At 39.7% G+C, this 18,492-nt stretch overlaps 1 protein-coding gene across 2 annotated transcripts in view; it reads left to right on the forward strand.

Moving 5' to 3' along the window:
- Positions 1–18,492, forward strand: part of RRAS2 (RAS related 2) — a 72,315-nt gene that overhangs the window by 48,665 nt on the left and 5,158 nt on the right. For both annotated transcript variants that reach the window (XM_046017413.1, XM_046017414.1), the window contains 3 exons: positions 8,131–8,218; positions 9,133–9,235; positions 9,408–9,516. In XM_046017413.1, the coding sequence (XP_045873369.1) occupies positions 8,131–8,218; positions 9,133–9,235; positions 9,408–9,516 (300 nt within the window). The remainder of the gene's footprint in view (positions 1–8,130; positions 8,219–9,132; positions 9,236–9,407; positions 9,517–18,492) is intronic.

The following is an 18,492-nucleotide window of genomic DNA, read 5'->3' on the forward strand; positions in this document are numbered from 1 at the left end:
TACTAAGTTCAAGAAAGGAAAATAAGCTCTTTATGCTGCATGATAGAGGCCACTGGCTTACTATGGCTAGCTGGTTTCTAAATACTATGGCAGCTCTGAGGGAGGAGTGTGTAGTTGTGTAAGCAGTACCCGAGTTAGGCTTGTACCTACCGATGGTCTGTATATATATGAACAGTGGCTGTCGCCATGGCAGGGCCCTCAGTTCCCTTTATCAAAAATCACCTCACTAGTACTGTGAACTAAACATTTTTGTCCACCCAATAGGTTAGTTTTACAAGTTGTGATAGGGTTGGTGGAGGGAAGTGAAAGAAGAAAGAGGAAAACCTTTCTCTTCCCTTCTTTCCTTTTGAGCCTTGGGTTTGGAAGGATAAAAGCTTTGAACAGTAAGCTGACACTCCCTTAGGGGAGCTGACATCATGAAATGGTGGTTTACCTCCCTGAATAATTTTCCTTTCACAGAGTTTGAAGCTTTTCTTTTTCTTTTTGACCTGTGCTGAAAATGTTACTAAAGATTCATTTTGGTTTAGAATTTTGCTTTTTAAAGAGCAACCATCACTGGAAGGGTTGGAGTGAGCTCCTACTGCAGCGCGCTTAATTTGGACTGATCATTTTCCACCTCGTGTCTCTGGGTGAGCTCTAGCTCTCCTGAGGGGACTGTTAGGGTTAATTTGGAAGGAAGGTTAAAGGAAGGTTAAAGTGGAAAGTGGAAGGAACAGTGGGCAGATAGGTAAGTGGTTTTGTACCTAGAATGTTATCAGAGAGAAGCAAATGCTAGGATAAGAATGAGGTAGTGGAGAGTTAGGGCAGGATGGCGTAGCTAGGGTATCTAAGGGATGCCCCAAAGACAGGCTTTCCCTTCTTCTTGGTGTCGCTTCGGCCTGGCTCTCTACATTGGGAAAGGAAAGGAAATTCCCTCTCTGTCTCTTGGGCCAAATACCTCTGCTGTAGAGATTAGAATAGAACTCAGGTTAATATGGCTCAGGACTTATTTCAATGGTGGTCTGGCCTTACAGACCTAAACACAGATGAGACTAGTTTTTTCCCTGGGGAAATGAGCACCAACTAACTGACTTAGAAACAAACTTTTGAAATAGAAGCAGTTGATAAGTTGAGTTTGTACTGTACTTTTTCTTGTTGCATACCAGGCCCACTGATTTGCAACCAGGTACTTCACAGGAGGTGTGCACCCCTGAGACTGCACAGAAGTCACGTGAAAGGCACACGGTGGCTTTGGATAATCTGAGACAATTAGCCACATTGACTGAAGGCGAAGTTTTGTTAAAAAGAGACTAAAAGGATTACTGGACTTAGGGTACCTTTTATTCTGTTAGAGTCCTGGAGGATCCATTATGGGGATCTCCATAACTATAGTTGTTAGATGAAATGAAATACTAATTTCAGTCAGGAAGAACTGTCCTTGCCTGAAGGAATATCAGGCATGTTGGAAACGTTTGACATAACAATAATGGAGGGTGTTGCAGGGAACAAAGGTTCTCTGTGACTTGACAGCTGCTGTTAAAAAGTGACACCAGGAAGAGCCTGACTCTGGCCTCAGCTGCCTGAAGTTGCTACAGCCTTCTCTAGTGTTACCAGAGGAATTTGCACTGCTCTTGTGTTAGCAGATAGAGGCTACTGATGGATGGCCAGCCAGGTCCTCATTGTGCTCTGGGAAATCAATTTCTGACCTCTCACTACAATCTTCTGAATGACTGGCTTTCCTAATGGCCAGTATTTTGAGGTTCTAACTATGTACAGGGTACCTTGCTTAACTCAAAGAAGTTCTAAGAAGCATGAACTACGCTATGGATATATCAGATCTAGTTGGAAGTATGTAATAGGGCTTTAACTGGAACTCTAACCTATTTTATTTTCTCTTGAAGCTCAGAGGCTGAGAATAAAGCAGTGGTTACCAAGTTATCCTCCTATTTCAAGGACTTGCATGGAGGGTGGCCTTAAATTGGTTTTGCACATTTCACCCATACGTTATCTCCAGAAAGTAAAAGTGTGGAGACTTAAAGGGTTCTAAGACAAGGATGTTTTTGGAGAGAACTGTTAGTATGTGGTGTGTTCTGTGTCTTTCCCCACCTCCACACACAGCTTCTGGAGAGGAGGATACTTCTCTTAAGTCCCTTTCAGTGAAGCCAAATGATAGGGGAGGCTTTAGTAGAGTCATTCTGAAAACTTGATATGTATCCCCTGGTGTTTGGCAGAGCATAAGCAATAGTATGTGAATTTGTGAGTCCCTAGCAGAGCAGAAAAGAACAGGGCTACACAGTTAGGAATCTGCATTTCAGAAGACAGTAGTGTTTCCTTGAGCTTCTGGATGGAACCAGGTTAAAACCTTCTAAAGAGGGACACTGTGCATGACTGCCTGGAAGATGAGATGCTCTAATTTGCCACAGGTAGTAAAAGTAGAGCGCTGTACTCTGGTCTGACTTTCATCTCAGGCTCTTTCCACTCCACCGCACTGCCTCCCCAGAGGCCCTGCACGCTAGGACACCGTGGTGGGATGAAGCTGCATGAGCTCAGCAGACATTCCTAACCTGCTGAGAATCTGGCATCCACGGTGCTCACTGGCGACCCCAGCTCTTCCGTCCCTCTGGTCTGCTTTCTCGTGTCACCCCCCCCCCCCCAACTTCTCTCTGGAAGTTTTCTTTTTTCCCATGATCCTCCAGAATCCCATCTAAAGTGGGCACTGGGACATGCCCTCCTTAAATTACCCCTGCACTTATCCTTTCTGTTGAGAAATGGGCTTTAGAGATGTTAAATCAGTTGCCCCAAGGACTCAAAACAGCTAGAAAGTGGAAATGGCATCTGGGTTTGAATTTCAGGTTTCTCAGACTCTGGTGCCCATACACATCTTCTTTTCCTTGTGCTGCCTTCAGCAAAGGCTTTATAAGAAAATGAGCCCTTATGAAACCTCCTGTTTTGGTTTATTTTATCATGATTTTAAAAACATTATGCAAGTTTTGTGGATAGAATTAAGATTAGGAAAATAACTGACTTGAAATGGAAGGGAGCAAAGAACCACAGAATTCTGTATCTAGACTATTTCATGATGTGGATTCTGTATATAGTGTGCAGGAAGAAGGTTGAGCTGAACTAGATGTTAATAAAAGAAAGTCTGTCTTTCCTTTCTGTACCCCATGTTTTAAGAAGACTCCTGAGACTCTCCTGAGAATGGCACTATGCTTAGAAATGCCCTTTCATTTGTTTACAACTCCCCAGTGGCACCTTCGATCTAGCCTCCCGTCCTTTTTATATGCAAGGGCAGTAAACTTAACCAGTGTGCTGGATTTACAGAGTTTTCACAGATCTCCTGTAAATTACCCATCCCATTGTGTAGACCAGGCACCGCTCTGTGGCAGTGCTTGGGAACTACACTTTCACCGGTAGCAGGGGGTCAGGAGAAAGTGGGCTTTCACTCCTGCCCCCTAAATGCAGAAGTGGCCTCAGCTCATTCTCTTTCCTGTCCTTCCTCCTTCTTTTCTTCCTTAAGGCAGCTTCTTTGAATGGGAAGATAGTGAGCTGGCAGTTCTCTTAGGCTGAGCAGAATTCCTCTTGTGCAATCTAGTGGCGTATAATCAGGAATACTATTCCTGCCATCACAGCATAATGCTCTTGACATTATTAAGGGCTTCTGACAACCTTACCCAGACCAGATTTTATCAAGGGGAAATTGAGTCCTGTCTGAATGGAGGTAGCTTCCCTGATCCTAAACTTTTCTTCATAAATCTTAACAACCTTAAGGAGACTTATGTCCATTTGCCCTTCGTACTACCTGGAAGGCATCCTGCCCTTTGAAAGCAGGCATTCCCTTTGTTTTTGGCCAGGGTCCTCCTCCATGCATCCTTTCCTGTGATACCAAGAAAGGAAAGTACTTTCTCTCTGCTCTTCTTCCCCTTTCAGTGTGTTCTTTACTGCCTCCTGTTATGCGATACTGTGCCTACTATGTTTTTTTTTCTTGCTTTCTGCTATAGAATATCCTTTCTGGACTGTGGTTGGCAACTTCTTCAGTCTCAGGATGGAGACTGTTTTCTGGCAAATTGCTGGACTGTGTTTACTAGTGAATGTGTATATAGTTCCTGTACATGACTGCAGTCTTGAAGCCACCTAAATTTTGTTGCCTTCTGAACTAGCATGATATTGGCATTTCTTGCTGTTGTGGTTTCTTGGCCAGTGTAGTTCTACTCCCTGCTCTCCAAACCCCTAATCACAGCACTGGATGTAGTGTCACAAGCAGTGGGGCTCTGTGAACGTTGGGCCTTGTCCCCATGATGCTCTGTAAATACTTGTCAACCAAACTAATGAAACCAGGAGAGCAAGAGCAATTGGCTGAGGATTTCAAGTGGTGAAAAATAAGGCTTCTTATGGTGAACAGTATGGATCAAACTAGAGGCTTTGCATGCTGTGTAAAGAAAGCACTGAATCCTGTAAATAGCAGGGAACCATTAAATTTATGTATCTTATTGGGGTCTAATTTGTATGTATTACAGAAAATGTACACATCTTGTGTACAGCTTGACGAATTCTTACTTATGTGATTATCTGTGTAATACTGCTCAGATTCCAGGAAAAATCTCTAAAACCCCAGATAAGGAGATTTTATCTTGATTCACATTTTGGATGCCAAGTGCCATGGTTGGTCTGTAGTATAACGGGGATTGGAATTATTACAGCTGTTCCCAGGATTGAGAAGTCTTTATACTTGAATGAAAACACTAACTCATACCATCTAATTGTGTGACAAAAATAATACAGCGTGGTTAACGTTTTTTAATCATCAGCATGTCTCGGCCCTTTATAGACACTACTTGAAATTATCTGGCCCAGGAGGGTTTATTACTGTTCTGTTTTACAGATGTTAAAGGTTAGAAAGGTAAAGTAACTTGTCTCAGGTTCTACAGCTAGAAAGTAGCAGAGTTCGTATCAAATCTAGGACTGTCCATCACCAGAGACTGATTTCTTGTTGGTAATTTGCTGCCTTAAATATCTGGTACCTAGGTTTAAGTAACAGAAATGTTATGTCTTTGCAGTGGGAGCCGATGATTATATTTGCTAACTGCAATGAAGAATGCTCTTTTTTAGGCACATTCTAATCTGTGGCTTACAGGCATTATGAGAGAAGGGGGGTCTTGGATTCTGTGTCAGTCAGGCCCTGGAACATTGTTATTTGGATGGATTTTGATGAGGGAGAAAGATGCTTTCTGGCTTCCTAAAATTAATATATAGCAACAAAATGATGGTCCCTACAGACACATTTTGAAAGCAGGACACAATGAAGATGAAATATGGACCTAAATATCCAGAAACTCCAGCAATTAATTTGTCTTAAAAATGTCGGTGGAATAAGTTTGTGCCCGTATCAGTTAGCAAAGTGGCAAAATTCTTACAACATTAAGATTATGTTGGGGTGGGAGGGCACCTGGGTGGCTCAGTGGGTTAAGCCTCTGCTTTCAGCTCAGGTCATGATCTCAGGGTCCTGGGATTGAGCCCCACATCAGACTCTCTGCTCAGCAGGGAGCCTGTTTCCTCCTCTCTCTCTGCCTGCCTCTCTGCCTATTTGTGATCTCTCTCTCTGTCAAATAAATAAATAAAATCTAAAAAAAAAAAAAAGATTATGTTGGGGTACCTGGGTGCCTCAGCTGTTAAGTGTCTGCCTTTGGCTCGGGTCATGATCCTGTGGTCCTGGGATCGAGCCCCACATCAGGCTCCCTACTAGTGGGGAATCTCTTTCTCTCTCTGCCTGTTCCCCCTACTTGCGCTCTCTCTCTCACTGTCAAATAAATAAATAAAATCTTAAAAAAAAAAAAAAAAAGAGGCCAACTCGATTTCAGCTCAGGTCATGACCTAAGGGTCGTGAGCTCGAGCCCCCATGTCTTTGTATGGCTCTGTGCTGGATGTGGAGCCTGCTTGAGATTCTCTACCTCCCCATCTCTTTCCCTCTCTTAAAAAAAAAAGAGGGGGGTGGCGCCTGGGTGGCTCAGTGGGTCAAAGCCTTTGCCTTCAGCTCAGGTCATGATCTCAGGGTTCTGGGATCGAGTCCCGCATCGGGCTCTCTGCTCAACAGGGAGCCTGCTTCCTTCCTCTCTGCCTGTCTGCCTGCTTGTGATCTCTTTTCTCTCTGTGTCAAATAAATAAATAAAATCTTTAAAAAAAAAAAGATCATGTTTCAAGAGCTAATAGGGACAAAGAAAATGTGAAACTTCCATAGCCTCTAAAAGGAAAAATAATTTATTTTAATGGCCTCAAATTTGCTTAAACCCAGTAATCGTCTATATATGTTAATGTCTTAGTTCTGTCTCACAGTACAAAAAAAAAGTCACATCGAACGAATTTGTTATCATGCATAACTACAATATATTTAATATTTGTTCATTTTTTTCAGATAAAGTGAGAGGGGCAATGCAGGACATTTTAAATGCACATTTAGGCATAAACTGGGAGTATTCAATGAATTTCAGGTTTTACAAGATGAAAGCATGCCAGGACGTATCCGATTTCTGCCGAGAAACACGTTTCAGGAAACTAATCTTAAAAAGATATAAACAATATGGTTATCCGACTTGCTTGGGGGAAAGAGTTTTAAGTTGTTTTAAGTTGTTTAGAATAGTGTGTACAAAGATATTATTGCCAGTTGTATCACTTTTTGAAGAGATGTGGGTGCCAAAAAAGAAGTTCAGTATTGCTTTGGTATCTGTTAATTTTTAAGGATGGGGTGGTGATGGAGATGGTTTTCTACTCAAAGCTGCTCCTGTTGGTAAATGTTTCTTTTACACACTTTGTTTGAAAAATCATGCATTTCAGTGAAACCATCCAAAAGGGAATAGGATTATGGATACTGAATTCTGTGATTAAAGTCAATCCTAAAATATAAATAAAATGTGCAAAGTGTCCTTCAAACATAAAATTTATCAAGTCATAGTAGCAAGGAGATCAGTATCCTCTTCCCAGTTCCCCAACCAGGGGTTTCTTTACTGTCTTGTTCAGAGTGCCTACTTCTGAGTAGCTTTATGGTGTTTGTGATACATGCGGGGGGAGGGGGAAGGGTTGTCACTTAAGAATGCTGTGTCCCTGGAGCCAGCAGGTCCAGTTGCTAGGAAGCCTTGCCTGAAGAATGGCTGAATCCTTTTGGCTCTGGTTCTCAGCATCAAGCTGCCTTCCTCTAAGTCATTCCCTTGCGTTTGGTAATGAGCCAGTGGGAAAGTAGGCTTTGAGGAAGTCAGTGAAGAGGCGAGAGCATAGGAGATGCTCAGAACAAAAGAAGGATGATGTCAGTGTCCCAGTTAGTGCCCTTCTGTCAGAAGCGGGAATAAGTTCTCTCTCAGATTCTTATTTTTGCCATTGTTTTCTTTTTAAAACCTTTAAAGAAATTATGAAGTGTAATACACAAACTTTTAAACTGGCTCACTGAGATTCTTCCCTTCTTACACTGCTGCCTTAACTGTCCTTTCCTCTGGTGATGATTGGAGAAGATAACAGTTTGGAGGCTTTGCTAACCAAAGAAGGCAGAAATAGAAGTTGAGATGAAAAAAACCCACAAAAATATCAGTGAAAGAATAAGTTTGAGATCCCTACCAAAAAAAATTTCTGAAATCCCATTTCCTTATAATATACAAGGCAGCTGAATGGGGAGAAAGACAAGATGTGAGGAAAAAGCGGAGAAATGAACATGAGGCATGGAATCTTCCAGATCCCTATTTGTTGTTTCCCTTTATTTCAGACTGCTTTGTTCTCAGGACTGATGCTTACAACTGGGTTGCAAATAGACCTGGGTTATAACTGACTATTTTTTTAGTTTTGGAAGAACATGAGATCTAGATATATATTATCTTGGGTATATATAATTATGAAAAAATTATTGTATATAATTATGAAAAAACTAGTAGGTCTTTGGCAGTCTTCTTGCATATATGAGATAGGAAAATTCAGAGATATTTAGTACCTTTTCTCTACTTGGAAGCTGCTCTGAATAGATTTCATTGGGTGGGAAGCCAACATAGTGGGATAAACCTTAATACAATGCAGATATCATTGTTAACTCTGGATAAGCGGGATTTGATAAAGTTACACTGGTACTTGGGTAGGCAAGTAAACATAAATTTAAAACAAAGATTATTTTTCTTACAGTCGTATTTTGTAACGGATTATGACCCAACCATTGAAGATTCCTACACAAAGCAGTGTGTGATAGACGACAGAGCAGCCCGGCTAGATAGTAAGTGATCTGCCTTTATTTGATAGTTCGATAGCCTGTTTTTAAAAAGGAAGCTTGGGCATTTTGCTAGTTGCACACTACAATGGAAATATCATAGGTGGTGTTGAACACAAGCCCACCTCCTTCATTAGTTTTGATTGATGCATCAGCATTTTAGGATATTTAAATATTTCTCAGTAAATGTAATATAAAACAGTAATTGTGTTGGCCTTGTGCTGGTGAAATTAATCTTGTCATTGTAGCTTGTTGACGTATTTTGGGGAACATTCGGGAAAAAAAGTTTCAGCTCTTCTTGCTTTCCTGCAAATGTTAAAATGGGGGAAGTAAATATAGAAAAGATTGAATATTTGTTAACTTGCGCAGAATTTTTAGCACAGAGGCGGCAGCAGATAGGGTTTTGTGCTTGGTCATTCCTCCAGCTCTGCAGAAAAGATAGTCCTGTTCTTTTAGTTGACACGATTCTTTCATTTCCAGAGATCAAGAGGTACATTAGCACCTGCACTTTAAGTGTGGTGTTTGTGGGGAGTAGACCAAAATTTCTTTCGTGGATTTACAGGTATCTTTTTCAGTTCTTTTCATGGAGGAGATAAAACATTCAAGTGACTTCAGAGGTGATCTGACTCCATCTGCCTAGATGTATTTGGTATTTTTAACCTTGTAATTGGTATGCTAATGTATTCTAACTACAAAATCAACCCGTACTGATGAAGATGACTCAAGCTGTCTGCTGTGAGATATGTTGTTTCTAGTGTCAGGAATAGAGCACTGTGAGAATGCCATGTCTTTATTACACTACGTATGATGTGCTCTGAAGGACCCACATTAATTGGGCCTGCCCTTGTGGGGAAGCCATGTATGAGATGAAAACATGAACATGTTTTCATGTTTTACATGTGTTGTTTTCTCTTCTGCAGTTCTGGATACTGCAGGACAAGAAGAGTTCGGAGCTATGAGAGAACAGTATATGAGAACTGGCGAGGGTTTCCTGTTGGTCTTTTCAGTCACAGATCGAGGCAGGTTTGTACCAGTATTTAAATACAGATCTTCTGTTCATGCCTAGATCACTATTTTATTGAATTTGGACTTCTTGTTTTTAGAGAAAAAGATAAAGTAATGAGATACTAAATGGGGTGTGAGACTAGCCACCTTCTGATATTTGAGCAAATTGATTTGTCTGTTTCTGTTTTAGTTTCGAAGAAATCTATAAGTTTCAAAGACAGATTCTCAGAGTGAAGGATCGTGATGAGTTTCCAATGATTTTAATTGGTAATAAAGCAGATCTGGATCATCAAAGACAGGTGAGAAGGAATGTTGCTGCTGGGAATCCCATTGTTGATAATCATGAAAAGATGATGAATTGGTGAATAGATGTGTTTCATGAAACTACTGAAAGTGCCATGATCAGAAAACCGTGTGACCGAGGCACACTGGATCTGGGGAAATCAAATTCTTACATATATTTACACAGAACTTCGGTGGCCCCTGTAAACCTGTGAGTATTTGTACCAACTCCATTCACATGTTATAATTTCTTGGATAATCTCCAAAACTCTAATTCAGTTAGCTCATCTTAAAGTTACCCTTACTACAGTCCAAGTTTTTTCAGTGTTAATGCTAAATTACTTCAATTTAGAGAATAGTTTTGACCTGAATGACAATATTTGGGTTTTCCCTGAGTTCCATCAGTGACGGAATATTCTGTTCATTCTTTGCACTGGCAGGATCTAACACCAGTCACCTCTAAGGGAAGAAGATTTTTAGTATTTAGTTGTAGGCTAGATTATACTCACTTGTTTCTTTACCCACTTATTTCACATTTAATTTTTAAAATTTGGAGTATATATTGTCCACTCATATTTCTGTGGGCGAGCAGAACAAGGTCAGATGTAAATTAGTGCAGGCTCTCCTGTCACTTGGGGTTTCTTTTTGTGTCTTTATTTCATTTCAGGGTTTAGCCTCTAAATAATTACATCTGGAAATGTAATTGTTTAACTTGTTTCTTAATTTTTGCTGGTATTTAAATTGTCTTCTGTTTTTATATAGCTTTGTGTTACTTTTTAAGATTTTATTTGAAAAGTACAAACATCAGGAAAAATGAGTTGAGAACACCTCTGAGGACAGCCTTCCATTTTGTAGTTAACTGTAATTTAATACAAATCTTTGTGTGCTCTATTTGTAAAATTTTGTTGAAGGTATACCAGGTTTAAAATGTGGGCTTAAGAGAATATTATTGTTCCAATGCTAAGATTTAGAAATGTTTACTGGTGATATTTGATGTAGAATAAATTTTACTGGTAGGTCTTTTTAAAATCAGAATTATTATAAAGTTAAGGTGAAAAAAAATTTTTTTAAAGATTTAATTTATTTATTTGACAGACAGAGATCATGAGTAGACAGAGAGGCAGGCAGAGAGAGAGAGAGGAGGGGAATTAGGTTCCCCACTGAGCAGAGAGCCTGACGCGGGGCCCGATCCCAGGACTCTGGGATCATGACCTGAGCGGAAGGCAGAGGCCTTAACCCACTGAGCCACCCAGGTACCCCTAAGGTGAAAAAATTTGATCTTCACTTCAAACCAGTATAAACTTTTTGAAATAATTTAGAATATGGCATTGTTCACATCTTAAACCTTAAGAGTAGATTGTCTATTTTAGAATTTTTTTATTTTTAGGGTCATTTCCTTCAGGATTTCTGAACCTAACTATATTTATTAAAAGTTGCCAGTAGAATCTGTCTGCTGACAAGAGGCTCCCCTTCCTACCTCTTCTACCCCACTGCTGAGTGCTTTCTGCCCTGATGATGGGAAAGGTTTTTCTCACACCTTTCCATGGTTGTACGTAGCTCCAGTATTAGAATAGGTGGGAGGACTGGGGTGAGTTGGAGGTCTCCTGTAGGGTAGGTGGTGGTAGGTCAGGAAGTGTGGGGAAACCTATGTTCCCCAGACCAAACAGGGCCTGCCGTGATGGTCCTAGGGCAGAGGGTCCGTAGGAGCTACTTCTAAGTCATCTCTGTACTGAAGATGGCATGTTTGTGGCACAGTGTCCCATGTCTGCAGATCATCAACATATTATGGCACTTCGACTTTGTTTCACACTGTGGGCTTATAAAATTTTTTATCTAAGGTTTTTTCCTTTTTATAAGAAGAGTAAAGATTCTCAGAGTAAAATAAAAAACAAAGGTGATGAGAAGGAACAATGTAGGGAATGGTAAGTTTCATGTTTCCATCACCCTGAAGATAGCAGTTGGCCTGGAATAAGTTCTTCTATATTCATTTCTCTGCTTTAAACTGTATACACGATAAATTATGTATACCCTGAAAGCTCAAACGTGTGTATCCAAGGGAGAAGAGCAAGTAGCCGAGATCTGACTGCTTAATTTTCACTCATTCCTGTAGATTCTGCTCTCTGAAGGATAGGCACTGAGAAAAACTGGATTCCTGGCTTCTGCTTCATCTCCTCTTCACCCTTGCACTCAGGCACAGCTCCTGCACTTATGGGAGCCTTGTGTGCTGGCTGGCTGCAAATCTTACCACCCTTCCCTCATCCCATTCATTTCCCACTTGTTTGCATGATTCTTACTCACTTTCTTATTCTTAAACTGACAGTACTTTCTTCCCCTTCCTCACTCTCAGCTGATGATGAGTAATATTTTCCTATTTCACTGAGACATTTCTGCACATTTCCACCTCCACATGTACTAACCTAAGTGCACCTGTACCCCATCAATTCTGCCTTCCCCCATTTAGGTGGATAAACTGTTCACCTGTCTGTGCCTATCCTCTTTAGTAGGCACTGGGTCCCCTTCCAGTTTTTCCCATTTCTTTGCCGCATGATTGTTCCCACCAGCGTGGCTGTCCTCTTTTTTTGTTTTTGTTTTTGTTTTTAAAGATTTTATTTATTTATTTGGCAGAGAGAGATCACAAGTAGGCAGAGAGGCAGGCAGAGAGAGAGAGAGAGAGAGAGAGAGAGGGAAGCAGGCTCCCTGCTGAGCAGAGAGCCCGATGCGGGACTCGATCCCAGGACCCTGAGACCATGACCTGAGCCGAAGGCAGCGGCTTAACCCACTGAGCCACCCAGGCGCCCCAAAAGCTTGTTCTTAATCTCACGTTCTTCTCTGTGTACCTTTCTTTTGCTTCTTGTCACACAGAACTTGAGAGTGTTATCTACACTTGCTCTCTCTCCTCTCTTTCCTGCCATTCTTGCTTGCCCTGACCTCAGGCATGCAGTGCCTGAGTCAAGGTCACAATTTACGTAGATGTCAGTAACATTTGACACAGTTACTCACGCTCTCATTTTTGAAACACTGTGTTTATTTAGCTCTGGGACAGTGGAACCTTTGCCTTTCCCTTCTCCCTTTGCTGATCTTCCCTTCTCTCTCTCAGGTGTCTTAGGGCTCAAGTACACCCTCTTCTAAGTCTCTGGGTATATAAAGACCATAATGCTTCACTTCCCAGCCTTTGAGGGCCGTGCACAGCGCCTTTGAAATTGAGGTGCTATGCTAAAGGTTTTTTACCTTTGTAAAGTCTCTTCAGAAGTAAAGGTGTTATCCAGAATGTCTTGGCACCTTGCCTTGCTTTACCAACAGCCTGGACGGGCCACAGGGATCCCATAAAGATTTCTTTCCCCTGTTCAGAAATGCTTACTTTTTTGGTCATCGCCCCTAAAAAGTTCTTACTCAGTAACCAGTCTGACTTGCTAAGTTATTGACCCAGTTCATTGTTTTCTGCCTTTGTCTTAGACACAATCGTTTGTGGACTTTTTCTGGTTTCTAGCTAGATAACAAATGCCAGTTCTCCATGTTTTTGGAATCTGTGGGTCAGCCCTGGGCATTCATCCTACTGGTTCCTGAGATTCTGAACCCATCTGGGAAGGGAGATCAGTCAGAAGAGATTTTGGTTACTTTCTTCTGGCTTCTGTATCTCTAGATTTGGCTTCTTCCTTCCTTCCATCCATCCATCCATCCATCCATCCATCCAATATTTACTGAACCCTTTTTCTAGACACTAATGACAGAGCAACAGAAAGAACAAAGTCACTCAAGTTTACATTAAATAAAAAGAATTTGGTTAACGTTACCACGCACCTAGCCCCTTAGAGATACTTTGATCATTGTGTTTATCCTTTCAGAGATATAGGAAGAAAACATAAGTAAATGACTTGTTTGTGCTTACTAAAATGTTAAAGTAGGCAGATATGATAGCACACTGAATCTGAAATTTAATACAGCAGTATGTGGGCTTGGATTGTTGACTTGGTGATATCTCTAGTTTCAGGTTCCTTGTCCTTGACTCAGCCCTGTGTAGAAACAGACTGTTTTGCTTTTTTGTTGTTGTTGTTGTTTTTTTTTTTGTTGTTTTGTTTTTACTTTGTCTTCTCCCCCAGCTTACCTTAGCTTCCCCATCTCCTTTCCCCCTTGTTAGGTGCTAGTGGCTTACTATTAATGTGAGAAGGGAACCCATCATACTTATAATAATACCTAAGTGTACTAACCCCCACTCCGTTTGTTAGTACCTTGACCATAGTATGCCCCTGTAAGCCTCCTAGGAAAAAGACATCGATGGAACCCCCAGTGGTATTAAGGGTCTCTTCATGCCTTATCTGTTTGTACCTTGTCTGCGTCTAATAAAAGATTTGTAAATCATTGAGTGTAAGCAGCCTGAGGGCTTCTCAGTTTTCACCATTTAGTTTTGTTCATGCTTTGTCCTTAGTACATACAACAAAGGTAAGTACTCAGTAGATATTTGCTGAATGAATGATTCAAGGCATCAGTGAATCAAACCATGTATTAATTTGATGATTCTTTCTATACAATCAGTATTTTTGAAAATAAAACAAAAGCACATTTTGCTTCTTCAGACTTAGGTTATTTATTAACTAGACACATCTTTGTGAGCATTGCAAATGTTTTGGTCTATTCCTACTAAACTCAGTTTAATAAAATTGTTCCCATCATTCTTATCTTGCTGTTCTCTATTTGGAAATACATAGTACTAGATAAACTCATTATGGTGGATGTCTTCTAATACTTATTTGTGCCTTTGAAGTGAAACCACTGGAGGTCCCCAAATGCAGATCTGTGGTTTTTTCTATCAGATTCACCTTTTTTGTTTAAAACAAAACATTTTTGGGTAGTGCTGACCTACCAAGTTAAAATATCCAGGAGATAAACTTTAGTATTTGGTACCTTTATAAAATTCTCTGGGTTGGGGAACCTCTAGGAAATCCTTATTTGTGTGGCTTTCTATCTACACACGCAGTATTCTTTGTTCCCTGCAATATTCTTTTTGTGCATTTTTGTTTGCTTTGGTGGTAGCAATGTTATTTCTGTTTCTTAGTTAATATAATGCTACACCAGTGAGCTCAAGAGCAGCTTTGTATGTGGTTAGAGATTCCTTGACCAGAAATGTGTGTACAAACTCTGCTGACCTCGATTCCTAGGAGACAGTGATGGGAGACCATGCTTTAAAAATGAATGAAGCACGTAAATAATCTTAGCAGTGGAATTATTTTATCATCTCTGTCATTAATTACTTTTTCTTATTATGTATAGATAGGTCATTTGCCATTCTCTGTAGCTGATTTACATTATAAAGGAGGGATGGGGCAAGGTACCTTTTGGAAGAATAAATGAGCAGAAAGACAAATAGCAGAATTCTTAAGGACATGTATTTCCCTTTCCCAATCAAAGTCATATTAATAAAGTAATTCTTGATTGACTTGTCTCAAATACTAATTTTTATTTTTTTTTCCTATATGTTTTCATTTACTTACTTGATTGGTTGTACTCTTATCTACCTAACATATGTCTTTTTATTAGTTAATGACTATGTACTCTTTTGGGCTCTGAGCGTACAGAGACAAATAATGCCTTACTCCCTAGCTACAAGGGATGTGATGTAGGGATAGTGGGAGAGCGAACCTGAGAATTGGAGTGTAGTTATGTTTAGGGGTTTTGTCACTGGTCACTGTAGGGTATGATGGGAACTCCAGGGCATTGTTCATGGACACTAAGGGGGAAGTTAATGATTGCTTAAGTCTTGAAGTGTTATTAAGGAACAAACTAAGAGTATAGAGTTTGGAGTGAAGGGGTAGCATCCCAGGAAGAAGGAAGAGAATTTGTGACAACACAGAGGTATTTTTGTGGGAAGCATTTCCCATGTCAATTTAAAAAAGGAATTTGCTTTTTAAATTGGCTTCTGTAAAGCTTTCTTTTCTTACTTGGCTTCCTTACTTGTTAATTGCTTGCTTGATTTGATTGATTTATATTTCAAAACCATAGGCCTAATGGTATATAAGCTATTTTGAAGAGAGGCAGGAAAGTGTAAAATTTAGAAAAACTCAGGTATACCAGTGCTGTGCAGAACCTGCTGCCCTTTTGGAGCACAACAAGTTTGTCCACTATTATGAAGTAATTATTAGGTGTACGTGTTAATATAATAAACTAATGATACTGCATTGAGGTTGCCGAATTTTGGAAATAGAATGTTACACTGGAAGAACAAACTACCTTAAAAGACTAAAGGGAACAATACCTTGAGCTCAAATAGGGCTAGGAATAATTCCTATTCTAGTTAGCCAGAGTGAGAAACCTTGTAGTTCTTGGGTTATTGGGTAGTGTACTCAGATGGATTTTGTTGCAATAGTAGGGCAGAATTAGCCCTGGATGAAATCTATGTATGTAACAAAAAAGATCACACTTTCCAAATAAGTGCATCCCAGAAGAAATCTCCAGAACATTTATGGGAATATAAACTTTCTAGAACCCAATAGATAAAAGTTAAGTACCCAAACATCCACTTAAAAATAACCAAGAAAGAAGCAGGAAAATATGACTCACAGTAAGGAGGAAAAGCAAAGAATAGAAACAGACCCAGAAATGACACAGATGGTAGAATTAGTGTACAGACACCTTAAACATTTCTTAAGACTATGTTCCATATGTTCAAGAAGCTAGAGAAAACACTGAAAATTGAATATGGTAGGTAGAGACATGGAAGATGGAGAAAGATCAAAATTGGACTTACAGAAATTAAAACTACAATGTCTGAGATGAAAAATACCCTGGCTGGGATTAAAAGCCAGAAGTAATAGCTGAAAAATTTCCAAACTTGAAGAAAACTGTGAAACACATGAATCTAAGAAGCTCAGCAAACCCTGAGCATAAGAAATACGAGGAAAATTACAACAGGACACACACGTTTTAATGACATTGTTTAAAACCACTGATACAGAGAAAATCTGAAAGATAACCAGAGGAAAAGAAAACTATTAACACAGGAACAAAGCTAAAGATGGCAACAGTCATCATGGTTTCTCATGGGCAGTGATACAAGGGAGAGGAAGGTAGTGGCACAACATCTTTCAAGTATTGAAAGAAAAAAATCATCTAGAATTAAATGGCCACTAAAAATGTTTTTAAAAAATGAAGGTGAAATAAAGACTTTGCCCAGATCTACAAAAGGGAGAGGATTCATTACCAGCAGACCTGCATTACAAGAAATGAAAAGAAGGAAAATTATACCAAACGGCAATCTGAATCTATACAAAAAAAAATGAAGAGCACCAGAAATGATAGTCGTGTGGGCAAATATAAATTACTTTTATTGTTATTTAAATCTCTTTAAAATATAATTGGATATTTAAAGCAAAAATAGTAACTGCCTATTATGAGGTAAAAGGTAATAAAATGCAGAAGGAAGAAACGTACTATTGTAATAAGATTGTTACATGATACTTGGATTGGTGTAAAGCATTTGAATTAGACCGTGATGAGTGAAAAATGTGTATCATAAACTCTAAAGCAGTCCTTAAAACCATTTAATCCATAGTTCATTAGCTAACAAAGGAGAGAAAATGGAATCCTAAGAGCAATACAGTTAACCCAGAAAAAGGGTTAGCTCAAAGAACAAATAGGGTGAATAGGAAAGAAAATTCAAGATGACTCCATGGTATCCGTAATCATATTAGCAGTAAACAATATGAGAACCTAAATTTAAAAGGCAGACATCATCAAATTGGATGAAAAAATGAGACACTACAAGAAATCTACTTTTAGTGTAAAGGTGCGAATAGGTTAGAAGTGAAGGGTGGGATAAGATATAGCATGCTGATCCTAATGGAAAGCATGTTGAAATGCAACATAAGTATCAGCCTAAGGCCATTTCAGAGCAAAGAAGATGACCAGGAGTAACGAGAATTGTTTCATAATGAAGAAGATCTTAATTCATTAAGAGAACATGACAATCCTAAACATTCATATACTGAATAATTCTTCAACTTCAAAATTCTTGTTTTTTTTTTTTTTTAAAGATTTATTTATTTATTTATTTATTTATTTGACAGCGAGAGACAGGAGATCACAAGTAGGCAGAGAGGCAGGCAGAGAGAGAGAGAGGGAAGCAGGCTCCCCGCGGAGCAGAGAGCCCGATGCGGGACTCGATCCCAGGACCCCGAGACCATGCCCCGAGCCGAAGGCAGCGGCTCTGAGAAAGTGAGAGAGTGCCTACAAGCAAGGGGAGCACCAGGCGGATGGAGAGGGAGAGGCAGGCTCCTCACTGAGCAGGGAGCAGGATGCAGGCCTTGATCCTGAGCCCCAGGACCCTGGGATCATGACCTGAGCCGAAGGCAGAAACTTAACAACCGACTGAGCCACCCAGGTGCCCTACAACTTCAAAATTCCTAAAGCAAACATTAAAAGAACTGCAACAAGTAATTGACATACTCATAGTCAGAATTTTTAACACTGCTCTAAGTAGTTAAGTAGAAAATCAGTAAGGATTTTGGCGACTTGAATAACATTATCAAATAAATTACTCTGACATTTAGTGAATGCTCCACCCAACTACAGTGGAATACACATTATTTTGAAATGAGAACAAGTCTCAGTAAGTTTAAAAGGACTCTAGTCAGACCAGGTATGTTCCTTGACCCTGGTGGAATTACCTTGGAAATCAGCAGAAACCTATCTAGGAAACCTCTAAATATGGAGAAAACAACAAACTTAACTCACCCTTGGTACAAAGACGTGATCAAAAGGAAAATTATTTAATAAAGTATTATGAACCAAATTATAATTAAAACAACGTATCAAAATTTGGGATGCTACCAAAGAAGAAAATAGAAATTTATAGTATTAAGTGGTTATTATTAGAAAAGAAAAAGGCTCCATTCAAAGCCAAATTTCTACCTTAAACTAGAAGAAAAAAGCAAATTAAAACCATAGTAATTAAGGAAGGGAAATATAAAAGAATGGAAATCAATGAAATTGAAGATAAAAAA

The sequence above is a fragment of the Meles meles genome, chromosome 8, assembly GCF_922984935.1.
Source record: "Meles meles chromosome 8, mMelMel3.1 paternal haplotype, whole genome shotgun sequence".
NCBI classification, from domain to species: domain Eukaryota; kingdom Metazoa; phylum Chordata; class Mammalia; order Carnivora; family Mustelidae; genus Meles; species Meles meles.